This window comes from Carettochelys insculpta, chromosome 6 (genome assembly GCF_033958435.1).
Source record: "Carettochelys insculpta isolate YL-2023 chromosome 6, ASM3395843v1, whole genome shotgun sequence".
NCBI classification, from domain to species: domain Eukaryota; kingdom Metazoa; phylum Chordata; order Testudines; family Carettochelyidae; genus Carettochelys; species Carettochelys insculpta.
Genome location: NC_134142.1, coordinates 80,742,844 through 80,764,837, shown reverse-complemented (window position 1 = coordinate 80,764,837; position 21,994 = coordinate 80,742,844). Strand labels below are relative to the sequence as shown.

At 44.0% G+C, this 21,994-nt stretch overlaps 1 protein-coding gene across 4 annotated transcripts in view; it reads right to left on the bottom strand.

The window, feature by feature from the left end:
* Positions 1 to 21,778, bottom strand: part of CTTN (cortactin) — a 58,951-nt gene extending 37,173 nt beyond the window's left edge. For 2 of the 4 annotated variants that reach the window (XM_074997456.1, XM_074997459.1), the window contains exons 1-3: positions 10,000 to 10,095; positions 9,480 to 9,553; positions 5,475 to 5,604 (exon numbers count right to left, since the gene is read on the bottom strand). In XM_074997456.1, the coding sequence (XP_074853557.1) occupies positions 5,475 to 5,604; positions 9,480 to 9,553; positions 10,000 to 10,095 (300 nt within the window). Of the gene's footprint in view, positions 1 to 5,474; positions 5,605 to 9,479; positions 9,554 to 9,999; positions 10,096 to 21,572 lie in introns of those variants that run through there. The other 2 variants (XM_074997458.1, XM_074997457.1) reach the window with 2 other exon arrangements.
* Positions 21,779 to 21,994: the final 216 nt, after the last annotated feature.

Here is a 21,994-nt window from a genome sequence, read left to right as displayed (position 1 = left end):
ACCTGACCCATTATAAGGACTTTTTTTTTTTACATTCTTTGATGTTTTAATCTAACTCTTAACTCCCCCTCTCAGCCCAACTGTCCCTCTGCTTTTCTGATTTGACAACCTTGATAACAATTTTTCTGATATGTCAACCTTTGCAATAATTTTTGGGACCTCTGCGCTTTATATATTGTGCCTGTTCTGGTATGGCTCTGAGCTGAAGAAGTAGGTCTGTCCCACAAAAGCTCACCACCTAATAAATTATTTTGTTAATCTTTAAACTGCTACATGACTGCTTTATCATTTGTTCCCGTCCCTGCCCACCCCCCCCCCCCAAAAAAAAAAAAAAAAAAGGATGCACATGAGAAGTGAAAACTTGGACAGAGGACTAAGGAGGAGTATAAACATATGGCTGGATAATGCCAGGGAGTAATCAGGAAAGCGAAAGCACAATTGGAATTGCAGCTAGCAAGGAACGTGAAGGGCAACAAGAAGGACTTCCACACGTATGTTAACAATAAGAGGGTTATCAGGGATGGCGTGAGGCCGTTACTGGATGAGGGAGGTAACCTAGTGAGATGATGTGGGAAAGGCTGAAGAACTCCATGCTCTTTTTGCCCCAGTCTTCACAGACAAGGTCCGCTCCCCATCTACAGCACTAACCAATGCAGTATGGGAAGAAGGTGGGCAGCCTCCAGTGTAGAAAGAACAGGTTAAGAGCTATTAGAAAAGCCAGACACACACAAATCCAGGGGTCCAGACTTAATGTATCCAAGGGTACTCAGGGAATGGGCAGATATAATCACAGAGCCTTTGGCTATTATCTTTGAAAACTCAGGGAGATTGGGAGAGACCCTGGATTATTGGAAAAGGGCAAATGTAGTGCCCATCTTTAGAAAAAGAAAGAAGGACAATCCAGGGAACTATAGTCTCCAGAAAAAAATCACAGAGAATCCTCAAGGAATCCTTCCTGGAGCACTTGGAAGAGGGGAAAGTGATAAAGAGCAGTCCACATACATTCACCAAAGGCAAGACATGCCTGACCAATCTGATTAGCTTCTATGATGAGGTAACTGGATGTGTTGACATGGGGAGGTCAATGGATGTGATATATCTTGACTTTAGCAAAGCTTTTGGTACAGTCTCCCACAATATTCTTGCCCATAATTTAAGGAAGTATGGATTGGATACATGGACTGTAAGATGGAGAGAAAACTGGCTTGACAGATGGGTCCAATGGGGAGTGGTCAATGGTGCAGTGTCTGGTTGGCGGTCGGTTTCAAGTGGAGTGCCCCAAGGATCAGTTCTAGGGCCAGTACTGTTCAACATCTGTATTAAAAACCTGGAGGAGGGGATGGATTGCACCTCGGCAAATTTGCAGATGACACTAAGGTAGGGAGTCAGGTAGATACGTTGGAGGGTAGGGATAGGGACCAGAGTGACCTACACAAATTGGAGGATTGGGCCAAAAGAAATTTGATGAAGTTTGACAAGGAAAAGTGCAGAGTCCTGCGCTTGGGACGGAAGAATCCCAAGCACTGTTACTGGCTGGGGACCAACTGGCTAAGTAGCTGTGCAGCAGAAAAGGACTTGGGGATTACAGTGGATGAGAGGCTAGATGTGAGTCAACAGTGCGCCCTTGTAGCCAAGAAGGCTAATGGCATATTGGGGTGCATTAGGAGGAGCATTTCCAGCAGATCTAGAGAAGTTATTATTCCCCTCTTCTCGGCTCTGGTGAGGTATCATGTGAAGTAGTGTGTCTCGTTCCGGACTCCCCGGTATGAAAAGGATGTGGCTGCACTGGAGAGGGTTCATCAGAGAGCAACAAAAAACGATTACATGTCTGGAGCACACGACCTGTGTGGAGAGGCTGAGAGATCTGGGCTTACTTAGTTTGCAGAAGAGAAGACTGAGGGGTGATTTGATAGCAGTCTTCAACTTTCTGAAAGGGGGCACTAAAGAGGATGGAGAGAGACTGTTCTCAATGGTGACAGAAGACAGAACAAGGAGCCACGGTCTGAAGTTACAGAGGGAGGGATGTAGGCTGGACATTAGGAAAAAGTTTTTCACCAGGAGGGTGGTGAAGGACTGGAATGCATTACCAAAAGAGGCGGTGGAATCTCCATCCCTAGAAGTTTTTAAGTCCCAGCTTGACATGGTCATGGCTGGGATGATTTAGATCGGGTTGATCCTGCTTTAGGCAGGGGGACTGAACTAGATGACCTCCTGAGGTCCCTTCAGGACCTAGAATTCTATGAACTACGTGCTTAGCTACAGGTTTGACTTTCCTCTTCAGAGAGTTCAACTAAATTATACCTGTAAACTGTTTTAACTTCTTCCATGACACCACATCAGAATGGAAAACTTGTATTCCTATTTTATAACCAAATACCAGGTGCCAAGTACTGCAAGATACATCTCTGTGGCCATGTCTACACTAGCCAAAAACTTCGAAATGGCCATTTCGAAGTTTACTAATGAAGCACTGAAATACATATTCAGCGCCTCATTAGCATGCGGGCAGCCACGGCACTTCGAAATTGACGCGACTCATTGCCACGCGGCTCGTCCAGACAGGGCTCCTTTTTGAAAGGACCCCGGCTACTTCGAAGTCCCCTTATTCCTATGAGCAGGTGGGAATAAGGGGATTTCGAAGTTGCCAGGGTCCTTTCGAAAAGGAGCCCCGTGTGGACGAGCCGCGCGCCGGCAAGTCACATCAATTTCGAAGTGCCGTGGCTGCCCGCATGCTAATGAGGCACTGAATATGTATTTCAGCGCTTCATTAGTAAACTTCGAAATGGCCACTTGCATGGCCATTTTGAAGTTTTTGGCTAGTGTAGACATAGCCTGTATCTTTTAACCAGTCAAAACAGTTTTTAAAACAGTCTGGCTTCCCTGGAAACCATGGTGAATCAGTATTCTGGTAGATTTTAGCGAATCTTGGAGCTCCGTTCACTCACATAACTCCATGTATCAGTTAGGTTGACATCAAGCTTATGACATTTAGACTTAGAAGGAAAAATTCTGACCCACTGACGTCAATGTTAAATTCTCATTGAGTTAAAAGGGAGCAAGATTTCACCCACACTGAAGACCGGAACAGATCTCTTGGAGAGAAAGAGACTGATCTTTTATTTGATATTGCTGCATCATTTTAAAGATCTGTTTGCACAGGCATGAGTACTGATGGGGCAGACATCTATGACAGCTAAAATTTTGCTCTTTTACCAAAACGTAAGTACAGGCTGCACCTCCCTGGTCTGGCACCCTCAGGACCCGAACAATCCCAGACAAGGGATTTTTGCAAGACTGGGGTGGTCAATGCCCTCTGAGGTCCCCAGCCACTTCCCTGATACACCCACAGCTCCTTAATCTGAGACCTTGCTGACAGATCCTGAGCCAGTTGCAGGTGTCAGCTTCCCAGCCACGGTTTCTTCATAGAGGCAGCTGCAGCCCCACCGCTCCCTAACATCTTCCTGTTCAGCTCCCTAGCCCTGGTTACTTAGTCAGCTGACCCAAAGCAGCTTCCTGCTGGCTCCCTAGCTTCACAGTTCCCTGGCCAGCTCCCCAGCCCTGCAGCTTCCTGCTGGCTCCTCGGTCCCGCAGCTCACCAGTCTTGTGGCTCCCTGGCTATTGGGGTCCCAGCACTCATTGCTGGCTTGCCAGTCACTGGGTTCTGCTTCCCAGCTCTCCTCTTCCTCCTCCTGCAGGGGCTCCAGCAGGGGTTTTGGCCACAACACCATGCTCCAGTGGGAGGCTGGGAGGGGAGGGTTCTGCTCACCCCCGCCCCCACCACAGCAGTGCCAGTGGGGGATCTAAGTCTGGCCTGGTCCAGGTTTCCTGCCACTGCTCTGGCCCTAGCCTTTGTTCTGGATGCAGGTCGGACCCCAGCCCCAGGGACTTGCTGGTCCTGCAACATCCGTGGTCATGCCAGACTGCAGTTGTTGCCAGACAAGAGTGTATCAGATTTAATAGGTTGAACCTGCATTACAAATACAGCAGTGCCTGCAATATTTGCTATTAAACACCTCCCCTCCTGCAAAATCCTTGTTTACCACATTTTCTTAAAAGCAGCCTTAGCATCTGCTTATTTAATGAATTCACTTAGAATGCTAAGTGGATGAGGGGAGTCATAAATAGCCAGTATTAGAGAGCTTGAAAGCCACAAGGTGGACTTAATTTCATCTAATAATTCTCTTGCCCCAGTTCTCCATCGTTTTGTATTAGCCCATTTTAAAGGTTCACTGAGAAGTACATTGCACATATCTGCGTAAGAATGGGGCTCTGCTTATGAACAAACTGAAAGCTGTTGGATATGCTCAACAAATAACAGTATATATTGGAAGCCATCTTGCTATTTGCCTATAAAAATAGTTACCCAAAAAACTAAAATGAAATCTTATTTGGGCCTCAATTTTTTAACTATGACTTTCTTATAATACAGTGTTGTGCTGCAACAAAATTATAAGCTGGATAACCAGTGGGGGCAGATGAACAACTAGAACAACTTCTGGTCAACATCTTTTAATATTAGTATAATCGCTAGGCATGTAGCTATTTAAGGAAACCCAACAATTATAAGGATTTATACTTTGCATTGACGTCGACAGCTATTTTAAACATTTACTCAATAGTCTATAATTTAAAGACTGCAACTACTGTCTGCCTAAAATACAGAACCATTTTCCAGACACCTGGGTGATTTCTCTATGCTAATTTTCCATGGCTTCTTTTTTTTTTTTTTTTTTTTGAAGAGAGAGCTACATGTTAATTGAACATATTTATATATTTATTCTCTCTTAGGCAGTCTCAAATACAAAAACAAATGATGCAGCAAATTAAATAGAAAATGAATTTATTCACATCTCGGTGCTTTCCTTATTTAGGAGAGTATCTTTAGACACCTAAATGTTTATTGGAGGACAAAGACCACTAATGAACACGACACAAGCAAGCAGACCAGGTCTACGAAAAAAAAAAAAAATCACAAGGCCAGGAAGAAGTGCTGGGTATTAGTACATCACTTCTCCTAAAAGCTTCCCTGTGTCTCTCACAGCTGACCCCTTAACTCCTTGAGTGCAACAAGAAACAGAACTTGATTACACACAGCTTAGATCTATAACATGGTTTTACAAGCATAACTAGGGTTAGCGATGTCACATTTTGCTGATAGGTACATCGGCAAAAGCCCTAATAAGGGACATTTATGCCAGAATAAAGATAGTTTATACTGTTATAAATTAGTTTGATTCCCAAAATGGAATAATCTGTAGCCATATGAACACTTTTATACAAGTAAAACTGCATCTGCACTCGGAAGTGTGCACTTAATGTACTGATATAGTCAAGGAAGCAAATCTTGTATACAGACATGCCTAATGCACAGAAGTAAACCCATCCCACTGACAACAGAATTTACCTAGATGAGTGAGGCTCTCAGTATCAGTCCCATCCACAAAGCATGACCTGAGAAGACATTTTACACTTACTTTATCCATACGGTCTTGTTCCACACCAAACTTCCCTCCATAGCCACGGGAAGCTTTTGGTCCTGTTTCAAGCTCTTTCTCCTTGAGACTCTGATGTTCTTGGAACACATTCTCTCTCAGCTGGTGAATGCTTTAAAACAGAATCCATTAGTTATACAATAAATTCTACAGACATGGTTAACATTAAGATGTCCTCAGAGCCATATCTTTCTACTTGGGCTAATTTTACACCCAAAACCCCGATCTTAATTTTAGAATTAGAAGACAAATGCTGGCAATTTTACAGTATACATTTTGTTTTAATCCTTCAGTACACCAAGCCCCTCAAGTTTTAAGACCGTTGCTACTTATTTCATTGTGATATGTTTTCAAAAATAAAAAATCAGAACAAACTTTTTCAGATCAACCATCCTGCATTTGGGCTATAACAGGGAAGAGGAGTTTGCTATTTGCTAGTGATCCTGAAGAGGGGATTACATAGTTACCAAACGTGATTACCTTCTCTAGGTATTTATATGGCCCTCAACAATGAAGAATTCTCTCTTCCTTCACAGAATCCCAGAATCCCTGGGCTGGAAGGGACCTCAGGAGGTCATCTAGTCCAGCCCCCTGCTTCAAGCAGGATCAACCCCCACTAAGTCATCCCAGCCAGGACCTTGTCCAGCCAGGACTTAAAAACCTCAAGGGATGGAGAATCCACCACCTCTCTAGGCAACGCATTCCAATGCTTCACCACCCGCCTGGTGAAGTAGTTTTTCCTAATACCTAACCTACACCTCTCTCTCCAACTCCAGACCATTACTCCTCGTACTGCCATCTGACACCACTGAGAACAGTTTCTCACCCTCCTTTTTAGAGCTCCCCTTCAGGAAGTTGAAGGCTGCTATTAAATCACCTCTAAGTCTTCTCTTCTGTAAACTAAACAAGCCCAAATCCCTCAGCCTATTCTCATAGGTCTTGTGCTCCAGACCCTTAATCATTTTTGTTGCCCTTCGCTGAACCTGCTTCAGCAAATCCACATCCTTTTTATACTGGGGGGCCCAAAACTGGACACAACATTCCAGATGTGGCCTCACCAGTACCAAATAAAGAGGAATAACTACTTCTCTAGATCTACTCGAAATGCTCCTCCTAATGCACCCTAGTATGCCGTTAGCCTTCTTGGCTACAAGGGCACACTGTTTACTCATATCCAGCCTTTCATCCACCATAACCCCTGGGTCCCTTTCCATCGTACTGCTGCTGAGCCAGTCGGTTCCCAGCCTATAACAATGCTTGGGATTCTTCTGCCCCAGGTGCAGGACTCTACACTTCTCCTTATTGAACCACATCAGATTTCTTTTGGCCCAGTCCTCCAATTTATCCAGGTCCCTCTGGATTCTCTCTACCCTGCAACGAATCTACCTCTCCCCCTAGTTTTGTGTCATCTGCAAACTTGCTGAGGGTGCAATCCAGTCCCTCATCCACGTCATTAATAAAGATGTTGAACAACACTGGTCCCAGAACCAAGCCTTGTGGCACTCCACTTGAAACAGACCGCCATCCAGATATTGAGCCACTGACCACTACCCGTTGGGCCCGACCATCAAGCCAGCTTTCTATCCATCTTATAGTCCAAGGATCCAATCCATATTTCCTTAACTTATGGACAAGAATGTTGTGGGAGACCATATCAAAAGCCTTGCTGAAGTCAAGGTATATCACATCCACTGACTTCCCCATGTCCACAGAGCTTGTTACCTCGACACAGAAGTTAATCAGATTGGTCCTTCCCCTATTCACTCCCTTCTTGTTAATTCTCCCCTAGTGAGAGTTTCTTCAGGGGGCAGGGAAGGAGGGAAATAGATTGTAAGCTTTTCACAGTAAGGAACATCTCTTACAGTGCAATTGTATAATACCTGCTACAACGGGGCCCTAATCTCAGCTGAGGATTGTGAACATTATCCTAATATAAAACAGGAAGGAACTGAAAGTAGGTTGATTTCCATTCCTTCTGCCAATAAGAAGAGACGACGGATGCAGGGGAAAAACCAGCAATCTGTGCTTGAAGACACTTCCCACATGAGTTTAAAACTGCCTGAAGCAAAACTGTTGTATATTTATCCTTTAAATATCAGGGATGGACTCTAGAGAATAAAATGGATTGCTGAAGCACGTAAGAATGCCCAGACTGGGTCAGAACAAGAGTCCCTAGCTCAGAATCCTGTCTCCCAAAAGCAGACGATGCCAGATGCTTCTAAGGGAATGACCAGAACAGGGCAATTATCAAGTGGTCCACGCCCTGCTATACAGTCCCAGCCTTTGTCAGTTAGAGGATTAGGACACCCAGACCACAGAGACTGCATCCCTGATCATTCTGACCAATAGTTATAGTTCTGGCCTTCAAAGCATGCCCTGGCAATGAGTTTCACAAGCTGACTGTGCTTTTCATTTTGTTTCAAACCTGCTGTCTATTAATTTGATTGGGATGATCTCTGATTTGTGCATTAAGTGAACAAATTAACACCACTTTCTTATTAACTGTCTGCATCTCATTCATGATTTTATAAACCCCTACTATCGCAACTCCCCCTCAGTCATCTCTTTTCCAAATTGAATGGTCCCTGACTTTTTATTCACGCCTCACATGGAAGCTGTTCCACACCCCACTTTTGTTGTCCTTTCCCTACTCTTTTTGAGATGACCTTTTCCAATTCCAATATTTTGAGAGAAGACGACCAGAACTCCATTCAGCAGCCAACATGTGGGTGTACCATGTATTTATACACATGTTGAATCTCTCTAATCTGGAACTCTCATGCAGCAACATCCATAACATGACATGATTTTAGTTAGCTGGACAATCACTTATCATGGGTGTAGCCATGCTTCCCCATCATCCTATAAAGTATGTTTATAGCCACCAGTCCTGGTTCTCAGTGTTCTGCACTGTTATTTAGCTGTAATTTACCCCTAAATGTCTTCTAAGTGCCGAGAAAACAGTGAAAGTGTTGGTCATGTGCTAGACAGTATTAACCACCTGTGATCAGGCAAATTCTCTCATCCTGCACTGGTCAGATCCAAAGGGTGCAGGACTAGAGAGGTTCAACCTGCAGTAGAGTTATGATATCTTCTCTCTTATCAGCTCTCCCTTTCCTAACAGTTCCTAACAGTGTTAACTTTTTGCTGCCGAACACTGAGTAGATGTTTTCTACTCCAAGTAGGCCATTTACCAATTAAAAATGTCATATTTCAATAGTTCCCTATTTTCAGCATTTATGACCTTTAATACCTTCAGCAAACAATGGGCCACTACATACTAAAAATGACTGGTGTCCTATGAATGTATCAGATAGAAGGAAGAGCCGGAATACACTTTGGCTTTCAAAAGCTGAAGTCAGTATTGAGACTAAAATTTCAAGCATGACCCGTTAAGAAGCAAAGATTGAGAATTTGATTGTAAAGGCACCATACCATTTAAACAAGCTTGTGAGCTCATGGGCCATGATAATAAATGCATTTCCTTTCCGACAGAAGCTAAAATACTGTTACAACATATTTTGGTATACCAGAATTTTTAGAAGTTGGACCGACACTTTTAAAGCCAATTCTAGGAAATTATCCCAGCAAACGGAAGCTGTATGGACCACCTCCCTCAAAAATTTCCATGTCACATCTTTTCACTTGAGCTCAACTGGCCACCAGTGAGTAATTGTGAATATTACAAAAAGCAGTTGTAAAACTCACAGCCAAAGAGCAAGACTTTGTAGTGTTTATAGACAAAAAAAGCAGGCAAGAAGAACCATGTTTTCAGCAAAGAAAACGTTGTAATATCAATTCCTGTTTTACAACTACAGATGCTGGCAGCCATAAAGAACTGGCAATTTTGGAAAGGATTTATGTAACCAAAGCTCTACAAAGAGTCTCTTGTACTTTATTCATCGGGATGTAAATTACTAAGTATCTGAACTTATCAAAAAGTGCCTCCATTAACAGTTACAAAGGAATCAGGAAGAGCTAGATTACTTGATGTGTTCTTGATGTCCAGATCCTTGCACAGTTTTAGCACCCCAGCGCTGCTCTTTCTCACTCACATCATTCTGTCAAAGACATGTAAAAAGAAGTTAAGAACCATTATACTTTAACCCAAGACTTCAGAGTTTCAAGACTTTGAAGGCCTTACAGCTTTCTCATGCCACTGAAACTGGAAAGATTAGGCAATAACCATATTGTCCCATTCACCAGTTTCTTCTACAACCACCTCCCTTTTCTGTCATCACCAACTCATGGAACATGCTCCCAGTTTAAAATCATTACAAGGTCTTCATATAAACCCATTTCTTTTTCTTCCAAATGCCCAGCTAAATAAAGCAATGTAATCAATCACATACACAAAAAGGATCCTAGTTTTCTTTGCTACAGGCTACCAAATATTTCCCATATACTTTTCATAGATCTTGCTTTGACTGTAGCTCTTCAAAGCACGAACTATCTTCACTGTAATATGTAGCACTGTTGGTGCCTGAATAAAGTTTGAGAATCATACCACAAAATCAGGGTCTGTCTCCCAGTCATCAGCTCCATCATTCTGGCTGACAGAAATGGTGTGACCTGCAGTAGCCTTCCACATCTGAAACACCATCAAAGGAAGTACTGTCACACTGGAGTTACATTTAAATTAATTTCACATTATGACTGGCTTCATTAAGGACTACTCCAATATTGCTAACGTACTAGAAGTTATTTCACTAGACAACATTTGCAGTATTAGCAACTACAGAATATGTGGTTACTAGTATCGGTCTAGTTGGTAAATGCAACTGGATAACTGATAATTCCCTGTGTTTTTTCTATTGGCATTATCAAAAGGCTAGAAATAATCACTGGCATTGTTTCAAAGAGATTGAGGAAGTTCCTAAGTTCCTTCTGGCAAGAGTCAACATGAGTGTGCTTCCTTTATTTATTAGTAACACATGATAAACCACTATCATTGATGAGTTCTGTTCAAATAGGTTCTTTAATTAAAATTCTTTCACAAAAACACACCCAAAACCTCTGCTCCCCTATGTGTATTGTCTCAAATGGAGCATTTTTTTCTAGCCCTTCATAAAGATGAGCACAGAAATTGCTAAATGCTGTAAAAATGCAAGAAACCTACAGAATACATTAGATTCAGATATCAAATATTATTAAAACAATCTGAACAATTTAAAAATATTAGCATACAGACTACATTTTTAAAGATACGTGTTTAAAATATGTACATCTCTTACATGTTATTGTTCTGCGTTCATACAATTTCAGTATAAAGCAGAAGGAAGAAAGTATTGGGATCAGGAAATCAAATTTCTTTCTTTTTATGAAGATACAGTTTGGGTGCCCAATTTTAGATACTGTCAGGAAATCTGACTGTCAGTGAGAAGATCCTCAGAATTTCTGAAAATCAGACCTTTCTGCAGCATGCCATTTAGGAACCCCGAAGTTAAGACACCTGAATCATTAATTATTTTTGAGAATCTGGTTCAGCATGGATGTTGCTGCTTAGAGTACACTACCCCCTTTTATAAGCACCACTATGTCAACAGGAAGGCTGTGAAAACAGTACCAGCTATATATTAATATAGAAATAAATGTTCAAAAGTATGTGCCTTTTACATGTGATAACACTATACTTCCATTTCTGTCTATCACTTCAGAAGGAACCCACAAAAAAGTTATTTTGATGCCTAAAACCCAGACTCAAGCGCCTAGGTCCCTCTTTTAGGCACCTACGTCCATGCAATCCACAAAACTCTGTAGTCACCTAAGGTTACTTATTGTGTATGTTTCTGCCCCAGGCCACAGTGCACAGTCCTGTAGGCATCCAGATACCTATCTTCCATCTAACCACATCCACCCACCCAAGCAATTCATGAATCTGGGGAAGAGGCAGGCATTAGGGCAGGGGGCTGGACTCAATGACCTCTCAAGGTCCCTTCCAGTCCTAGCATTCTATGATTTGGTCACCAAAGATTTTGTTGTGGGCCCTTGCACACAGGGGAGTCAAAAGGGTGCCCACCAGATTAAATACCATTCAAAGTTGAGGAGGACCTTATAACTTTTAATCCAGTGGTTAGAAAACTTCCCCAATAAGTGGGAGACCCAGGTCCAATTCTCCTTTGGCTAGCAGAACAGGAGAAAGTATTTGAACACGAGTCTCCTACCTCTCAGGAACATGCCCTAGCCACTGAGATATGAGATATTGTGATGTAAGGCTCTCTCAGTCTCTCCTGATGATTGTTCTCATGGAGCTAGAAAGAAAGAATATGAATAACTCTATATTTCAATTGCTAGGGCACTCACTTGGGAGGTGGGAGAGCCTGGGTCAAATCCCCATGCACCAACCACTAATTATTTATTCACAGTGGAGCAGTTTCAACAGGAGAGACACTGAGGGAGCCCCCATTTAAATTCTTTCTCCCTATCTGGAAGCGGGGTTACAGGGCGGGGGTCTCCAACATCTAAGGTGAGGGGTCTAACCACAAGGCTAAAAATTAGAGAGTGGGCACCATACCTCTTCAAGCCATTTTGCTGGAAGCAAGGGGCATGCCAGAAACACCTTAGACACCTAGCCTTCCAACTCCAGCTGATGAATACCCATTCCTGGATTTTCAAGCACAGGTAGGCCTCTCCCTGCAGCCTGGACTTAGACGGTTATCTCTGAAAAGCATGAGGCTTAGCACTCACTCCTCTGGCCTGCATTTCCCATTAGCTGTCTTAAGCAGCTCCACACCAAATACACTGGCTTTTGTCAATTACATTATCAAGCAAAGAATATGGGTGCCTCATTGTATAGGGAGCCTAGGCACCCAACCTGTGACTCTCAGTGGGGTCCCTGGATTTTCAAGGAACTTAAATGTTAAGTGCTGTGCTGCTTGTGTTACAATGCTGAAATCCCCCTTAAGAGGCCAATTCTTGCTCTCTTTTTCCCCCAAACAAACATCCCTGAAGCAAGCAGTCCTATACCACCTTAATGATTAACAATTTTATTTATTAGGGCAAGAAGATTGTGGGTAAGTGGGTCATGACCTGATAAATAAAATTGTTAGTCTTTAAAGTTGCTACGGGACTGCTTGGTTATTGTTTTTGTTTTTTTATGAAGCCACAGACTACCACAGCTACACCTCTGAGACTATCCCTGAAGCACTGACCCACCAGTTGACTGTTCAGTGTTTACACTATACACAAGTTACAAGATAGTATCAATTTTCAATTTAGCAATATCCATACCTCCTCAACATCTATGTCTCCTCAACTTTGCGAAAACTGGCAATCAAGAAAGACTGGGAGCTGACACATTTCTTATAAATAGTATTGAAAAATAAATCTCGGACAGAGACTATATTGTGACAAAATGTTCATCCCCTCCCCGTAAGTCCCCCACCCAGACATCTGTTAGGGAGTAACCATAAAGGGCACAAAAATCTAGCAATAATAAAAACTAAGTAAGTTCTCATTTCCTACTTGGCATAATTTGCAGCCCCACCACAACAGTTTTCCTCAGTAGCTGCTGCTCTGGCAAATCTCTTTCAAACTAGAACACAGAGAAACACAATCCATGCTATAGCCACGAGTTACTGACTCACCCAGCCAACTTTCTGGAAAAAGAGAATTGCAGTTCAAAACACATAGAGGCTAAATATATGTTTTTGATTTATCAGGCCATTTCTGTCCTTTACCATACTGACTAATCAGCAGCCACAACATTTTCCACAGACCAGATCTGGAATTATGAGAATTCAGCTCCTTCCTCCAAGCAGGGGCTAACAACAGACTCCCTGAACAATAAGAGGCTAGTTAATTACCTCTGTCAACGATACCATATTTAGAGATAATTGGTGGAGTCAAAATAAGGGATGGGTAGGTACATGTTCAGAGAGAAAGTTCTAATTGCACCTCTTTTCTCTTTGTGATTTCTCAGAGGATACCCCCTCACGTTAGGCCTCCTGCTTTTGCCAGCCACAAGCGGAATTTTGCAATTCTCCCATGCTCATTTTGAGAACAGCGGCCCACTGTTGAGAGACAGGATAGCAGTATGGTATGGTATGGTATGGTATGGTAACTGAGGAATGGCACCTTTGGGAGTCTGATCAGTGACTGGACAGCTGTCTTCAAAACGGAAGTACTGGCTATTTAAGTAGTAGGACCAAAGCATCAGAGGAAAGAAGGACTTAAAATGAGAGGCTAAACACATGCATTTTACCATCCTCTGATGGTGACCTAGAAAGAGGAAGACCAAGGACAGGACAGGGCCATCACTCAATGAACAATCAATGAAAAGGCAAAAACAACAACAGAAAAATGTGGAAATGACTGAGGTGCTTAACGACTTCGTTTTGGTTAATGCTGATGAAAACATGGGAGGTTCAAAAGCTAAAATAGGACAAGAACAAGTTAAAATTACTTTGACATGCCAGATGTATTCAAGTGACCAGAGCCTGATGAAATGCATCCTAGAATACTCAAGGAGCTGACTGAGGAGTTATCGGAGCCATTAGCTCTCATTTTTTTTAAAGTTATGGAACATGGGTGGAAGATTCCAGAACTTCAAAAGGGGCAAATATAGTGCCCATCTATAAAAAGGGAAATAAGGATAACCCAGGAAATTACAAACCACTCAGCTTAACTTCTGTGCTAGGAAAGATAAAGGAGCAAATAATTAACAAATCCATATGCAAACAGCTTGCAGTAATAAACAACAGTCAGCATGAATTTGTTCAGAACAAATCATGTCAAACCAATCTGACTGCTCTCTTTGACATAACAAGCCTTGAGGGCAAGGGGGAAGTAGTAGATGTAGTCAACCTTTTGGCTAAGATGTTAAGTATCATTTAATACCTAGACTTTAATAAGGCATTTGATACAGTCTTACATGACCTTCTATCAGAGACTATGCACCCCCATCCACATTCAGATGTGACTCATTCAGCAGGTAGAGTGGAAGACTTATTGGGAGACAGGGACACTGCATAGAACAGACTGATCAGCACAGAAACCAGAAGCAGTCAGTACAATCCATCTCAGAGAGATGGGACCCAGAGGAGGTCCCTGAGCTGGGGCCCTGGCCTTCCTTCCTCCCTCTCAGATCAGCAGACATACGCCAACTCAACCGCCCAGTTCCAATTTAAACAAGTCAAACCCTTCCTTTTGCCTTTGTCCTGTTTCCCGGGAAAGAAAGGTGTCACCTGGTTGCCTGGGTTACAAATGGCATGTATGTGTGAGAAGTCATCACACCAAAATGCATCACACCAACTATGCATTGATGCTGTGCCTAGGGGAAACAGACACCCACCTGGTGAAACACATGCAACCTACCCATGGGAATAAAATCCTCACACCCCACACTTCATCACACCTTCTCATTAACACAGTATTTCTCAAATGGTGCTCCACAGAACCCTGGGGGATGCATGAAAGGGAAAACAAGGGTGTCATGAGAAAATTCCATTAAAGTAACATTTTATGATTTTAAAATATTTAAGCATTATGAATTTTATTAAAAACAATTTTCATTTGTGTTTGCCATGTTAAGTGTCCCTGTGTAATGCCAGCTTAGCCAGAGAGTGCGGATGATGATGTTACTACTCAAAACTGCGTGGCTAGTCACTCAGTGGTGGGATCGCCTCTTGTATACCACCCTAAAACCACATACTCACTCCCAGGGAGCATGGATCATGGGTTGACTGAATATGAATATAGCACAGTCACATGATTTCTTGCATTTAAAAATTTAACCATGACAAATATAAATTGACCATGAATTAGGGGTCGGCAACCTGTGGCTCTTTAAGGAGTAATTTGCAGCTCCAGATGCTGCTGCCGCCGACTCCTCTGAGGCTCCCTGCCCTGCCGCTGCTGAAACAGGAGAACTAAATTTAATTGGTTCAACAGCCTGCAGGGCAGCGGGAGGGATTCGGCCATTAAACCAACTGAATTTAGTTCTATTATTTCAGTGGCGGCAGGGCAGGGAGCCGCAGAGAGACCCTCACTTGCAAAGTGGCAAGTGCGCAAATTCCAACTTGTTTATTATCATCCTTATTTATTGTTATCTACATTTTCAGCTCCATAGATAAGACTTATTAGGGGTTCCACACAATTCTTTAGTGTTTAAAAGGATTCCGTGACCAAACAAAATTGGGAAACACTGCACTAACAAACTAGGGAAATACAACCTAGATGGACAGCCTTTCGAAGAGAGTAGCTATCAATGGTTCACAGTCATGGTGGAAGGTTCCACCATAAGAAGTAGGGTTCCACAGGAATCAGTATTTGGATTAATTCTGTTCGATACCTTCATCAGCAGTTTAGATAGGGAGTAAACTTACAAAATTTGTAGATGATACCAACCTGAGATAGGTTGCAAGCGCTTTGGAGAACAGGGTTATAATTCAAAATGTTCTGAACAAAGTGGAGAAATGATCTGAGGTAAAGAGGATACACTTCAACAAAGACAACTGCAAAGTATTACACTTACAAAGAATCAGTTCCACACATACAAAATGGAAAAAGACTTCCTCGGAAGGGGTACTGCAGAAAGGAATCTAGCGCAAGAGGGGACAACAAACTAAATATGAGCAATCAGTGTGGGATGTATAAACAGGAGTGTTGTAAGAAAGACAAAAAGTAATTCTGCTCTGCTCTGAATTGATTAGGCCTCAACTGGAGTACTGTGTTTAGTTCTGGGCACCACATTTCAGGAAAGATGTGGACAAACTGGAAAAAGTCCAGAGAAGAGTAACAAAATGATTAAAAGTCTAGAAAACATGAGCTATGAGGGCTATGAGTAAAACAAGTGGGTTTGTTTAGTCTTGGAAAGAAAAGACCGAGAGGGGACATGATAACAGCTTTGATGTATACAAAAAATTGTTAGGGAAAAGAACTGTTCTCCTTAACCTCTCATAAGATGATAAAAACAATGAGCTTAAGTTGCAGCAAGGGAGGTTTAGGTTAGACATTGGGAAAAACTTCCTAACTGCCAGGGTTGTTAAATTGCACAGGGAGGTTGTGCAGACTGGAAATTGCCTAACCCAGGGGTCTGCAACCTGCGCCTCCAGAGCCACATGCACCTCTTTACGGACTTCTTTGTGGCTCCTGATGCTATAATTGCAAAGTTTAAAAACAAACACCCTCCCATGGTTATATTTGATATTTTGGGGAAGGTCTAAAAGCCCAACAATGAATAACTCATATCTAAATAGCAAACGATGCGTGATCTCAAAATGTTGGACAACTCCCCTTTAATAGGCGCAGTGCATTGTGGGATACATGTGAGTACTGTTCTTAAAATAGGGGTTACAAAAAGTGTGTTTTGATGTTATTTATTAAGGGTCATCTCGAATTCAGGTGCATTGCAGCACTTGAATTATAGAGGTTTTTAACAAATTTGAAAAAAATGGTTCTTCTTGTTCTTTTGGTTGCTGACCCCAACCTAACCTCTCAAATATTTCCAAACACCTGCCAGGAATGGTGTGTGGTGTTTGGTCCTGCCATGAGTGCAAGAGACTGAACTTGATGACCCCCTGAAGCTCCTTCCAGCTCTATTATTTTATAATTGACAAAGTCAATACAGCCATGTAAGGTTGACTGTCTAAGTCTGGTTTCCCTGAACAGTTTGACTACTGGCCCTCTCGAGAGGGTGTCCCTCTTCTATCCTGCCACAGCTTCTCTTGTTTCTTCTGTGTTCCCAACCCTGCTTGTCAAAACCCAAGTACAGTAAACACCACCACCAATGTGCGATTTTGCCCTGCACTTAACTGGACTTCTACGTACAGTGCTTCTGCAACCATGCTCAGTCTGACATTATACACAAACAATGCCAAATGAGACACAATCTCAACTATGCTGAATGCTATGCTGTCCAGAGTCTCAAAAATAACCAAGACATCATAATCAAACCAGCTGACAAAGGGCGTGCTGTTGTCATCCTGAATAAGTCAGACTATGACAGGAGGCAGCCAGACAACTCTCCAACACCACATTTTACAGACCTCTCTCCGCTGATCCCACTTGGGAATTCCAAAGGAAATTACAACTTCTACTGAAGGAACTCCCTGCTGCTACTCGGGACCTCATTAACTCAGACATACCATCTGAGCCGCAGCCTGGATTATTCTATTTACTTCCCAAAATCCACAAACCTGGAAACCCTGGACACCCTATCATTTCAGGTATTGGCACCCTTACCACCGGACTATCCAGTTACGTGGACTCCTTCCTCAAACCCTATGCCACCAACGCTCCCAGCTATATCCAAGATACCACCGACTTCCTGAGGAAATTACAAAACATTGGAAAAGCTCCTGATAACGCCATCCTTGCCACAATGGATGTAGAGGCTCTGTACACTAATATTCCACATAAAGATGGATTACAAGCAATCAGGAACACCATCCCTGATGCCACCACAGCCAACCAATCTGGTGTCTGACCTCTGTTACTTTGTTCTCACACACAATCATTTCCGTTTTGGGGACAATTTATACCTCCAGATTAGTGGAACTGCTATGGGCACCTGCATGGCCCCACAATATGTTAATATATTTATGGCTGACCTGGAACAACGATTCCTCAGCTCTCGTCCCCTATTACCACTCCTCTACTTAAGATACATTGATGACATCTTTATGATTTGGACCTATGGTACAGAGGCTCTAGAGGAATTCCACAGACACTTTAACAATCTACACCCCACCATCAACTTATGCCTCGATTACAACATGCAAGAGATACACTTCCTGGACACTACAGTACTAATCAAGGATGGCCTGATCAGTACCACACTGTACCGAAAACCTACTGATCGCTATACTTACCTACACCCTTCTAGTTTCCATCCTGCACACGTGACTAGATCCACTGTTTACAGTCAAGCTCTTACGTATAATCGCATTTGCTCTGATCCAACTGACAGAGACCAAAAACTACAAGATCTTTACCAAATATTCATAAACCTGAATTACCCACCAGGAGAAGTAAAAAACAAATCGACAGGGCCAGACGCATACCCAGAAACCAGCTACTCCAAGATCAGCCCAAAAAAGCCAAGAGCAGAACACCACTGGTCATCACTTACAGCCCCCAACTCAGACCACTGCCACGAATTATTAAAGACCTACAACCTATTCTTAATCAGGATGCTACACTCCAGAAGGCCTTGGGTGACATGCCTGTTCTCTCCTACAGACAACCTCCCAACCTCATGAGGCTCCCAACTAACAGCCACAGTCTATACCCCAGGAACACCAGTCCTGGAACCTTTCCCTGCAACAAAACCCGCTGCCAGCTTTGTCCACATATCTTCTCTGGAAATACCATCACTGGACCTAACCAGGTTACTCACAGAATCACGGGCACTTTCTCATGCTCCTCTACTAACATCATATATGCCATCATGTGCCAGCAATGCCCAGATGCTTTGTATATTGGACAGACTTCTAACTCCCTTAGACAAAGGGTCAACAGGCACAAAACAGACATCAAAACACTCCAGATCCACAAACCAGTTAGTCAGCATTTTAATGGAATGGGCCATTCTGTCAATGACCTCAAGGTATGTGTGTTACTGACAAGAAATTATTGCTCCTTTGTAGAAAGGGAAGTGGACAAATTGACATTTATATTCAAATTCGGAACATTAACACATGGTTTAAATCGTGATGTGAACTTTCTGAGTCACTATAGGGGCTCGTCTGCATACTTAACTCAATCTAATTCTTGATCTTCTCCCCCACCCCTCCACTCTCTGATTTGCTCACCTTGATTATCTTTTTCTGATTTGTCCTCCTTGCTTACTGTTTTTGGTTCTCTGTGTCTTAAATATTGAGTCTGTTCTGGTCTGGCTATGGTCTGAAGAAGCGGGTCTGTCCCACGAAAGCTCACCTAATAAACTATTTTGCTAATCTTTAAAGTGCTACTTGACTGCTTTTTGTTTTGATAGTGTATAGACTAGCAGGGCTTCCTCTCTGTTACTATTCAACTTGTGTTAATGTGAGTTAAGTGCAACTCAAAGCTGCTTCACAGCTGTCTTTCCCCCAGCTTCTCCCAGATGGGAGAAGACAGGCAGGCAGCCCTGCTGGCATTGCTTCTCCCCGGCTTTCTCCAACTGGGGGAAGCCACACCACTGTGGCTGTCTACCAGGAGTAGCTTCTCCCAGTTGGGGGAAGTTGGGCAGACAGACAGCTGCGCCGATGTGGCTTCTCCCCAGCTTCCCCCAGCTGAGGGAAGCTGGGCAGCCAGCCACATTGATGCGGCTTCTCCCCGGCTTCCCCAAGCTGGGAGAAGTCACGCCGCTGCAGCTGCCTGCCCAGCACAGCTTCCACCAGAGGGGGAAAGCCAGGGAGAAGCTGTGCCTGGCTCCCTGCCTCACTTTGAGAGCTGGCAAACTGACTAGCATCAGCGCTGGTCATTCCTGTGAGGGGAAGGAAGATGGATCCTGGTTAACAGCTCTCTGCTGCTCCCAGGAGACAGGAAACTGACCAACGCTGCTGCTCCCAAGTTACACAAAAATTCAACTTTCATGGAAGTTGCCAAGAACGCAACCTCCTCCTACGCCAGTGGTCTACTGTACAGTAAACTCTTTCATATCCAGCAGCCCTATTGGTGGAAGGTTGCCAGATATTCAAATATTCTGGATAATAGAGAGGCATATATGCACAACCCTAAAGAAAAATTTAGATGTTAAGAAATAAAAATGTACGCAGAGCACTTTATTTACCAACCATAGTATTGTACACTGTAAACTTATACTGTATTTGCTGTATTTGTGTTTACTTTCACTATACTGTTCTAATGAAAAATGTAACTAAAATTTACTGATGTTTAAAATGCTGGTTATTTGAGAGTGCTGGATAACAGAATGCTGGAAATGAAAGCGTTTACTATACCCCTTTCCACAGGCAGCTTTTTAACTGAGCTAATTAGCAGGCCTTACCTACAAAAGCTCATGACCTACTAAATTTGTTAGTCTTTAAAGTGCTACAGAACTGCTTGCTCTTTGTGAAGCTACCCCTCTGGGCCAGTATAGTCAATCACACAACAAGAATCCCAACAACAAGGACAACGTACACATATTACTGAATAGCTCCAAATCAATCACGACTCAAATGTGGAAGTACTATTGGAAAGCACCAAAAAAGCCATGAAAAAGAAATGTATTGCTCTAATTATGTATTGTCTCAGATACGCACTGAGAGACTGTCACAACGATCAAGCTCTGACAATCTGAATAATTCATTTTTTTGACAGGCAAAAAAATAACCTATGCATGAGACACATGCAGAATCTTTCATCAGCAGAGGCCATGTTAAAAGCCAGACTTCAATTTAACCCCAGATTATAGTCATTCCTTCGGAAAGAAAATGACTTAGGAGGTCAGCTACTGCTAAAGATGCCAAGTTCCTCATTCCCTCTGACAACAGGGAGACACCCCATTCCTTCCAGAAGTTTGATATCGACACAGCTGCTGTAGGCCCTGGAATCAGTCACACCCGCATTTAATCACAGATTCAGCAGGGAATGACTGGTCTTTAGACAGTGACAGGGACGTGGCTGCTACAAGCTTCCCAGGCATAAAGCAGAAAGCAGACAGGCAAATCCAGGGGCGGGGTGCTCTCTGCTTCACCCACCCGGCAGCCCAGAAAAGCCCAAGTCTACAGCTCAGCAAGCCAGGGAGACTCAACCTACCTCTCATCCCCAGCCCACTCCCAGAGGAGGAGGGAAGGGCTGCAGGCGCTGGCTCAGAGCCCCAGGCCAGGAGGAGGGGCGCGGGAAAACAAAGGCCGTTGGTCGTTGGGGTGCACAGGCCATGGCGCGGGGGGATACTACCGGGGATCAAATAATTAACATCTCTCTGGGGCCGCTGCCGCCCCCGCCCACCCCGCAAGGGGGTCACCGCAACGTGATGCTCAGGGGGAAACCAGGCCGTAAGGAGCCAACGCAAGCGGGGCACGGTCCCCTCCGGGGGGGGCGGCCGTCGGCGAGCCGACAGGAAGAGATGGGGGAAAGGACCCCACCCCCAGCAAGGGGGTAACTCCCTTCGGGCAGGAGCGGGAAGGACACCGCCCAGGGAGCTGCGCCGCTTACCTCGCTCCCGGCAGCGCAGCTTCGGCGGCGACGGCTACTGCTGCAATTTCCGCTTCTCCCAGGCTCCCATTTCCTGTGCCCGCCGCGCGCGTCAGTAGGTGGGACCCGGCTGCACGAGGCGCGGTGACGGCGCTAGGCTCCCGCCCATGCCCCGCCGTCCCTTTGGCCCCGTGTCCCGCCGGCTGCGGGAGAACCTCGCTTGGGCGGGTGGCCGGGCGGAGCTGCTCGCCGGGAATGCGGCTGCTGCGCGCGGCTCGCTCTCGGCAGCCCGTGAGGCACGCGTGCGAAGTGGGTCCCTGGCGCTGCGCTTTCCTGCTGCTGCGCCCGGGAGTTTATTGCAACGTGTGTTGTTGCTTCGCTCACCGCGCCGGGCTTGTTAGACGGGGCTAACCTGAACCAGCCACATGTCAGTACTTGTACGG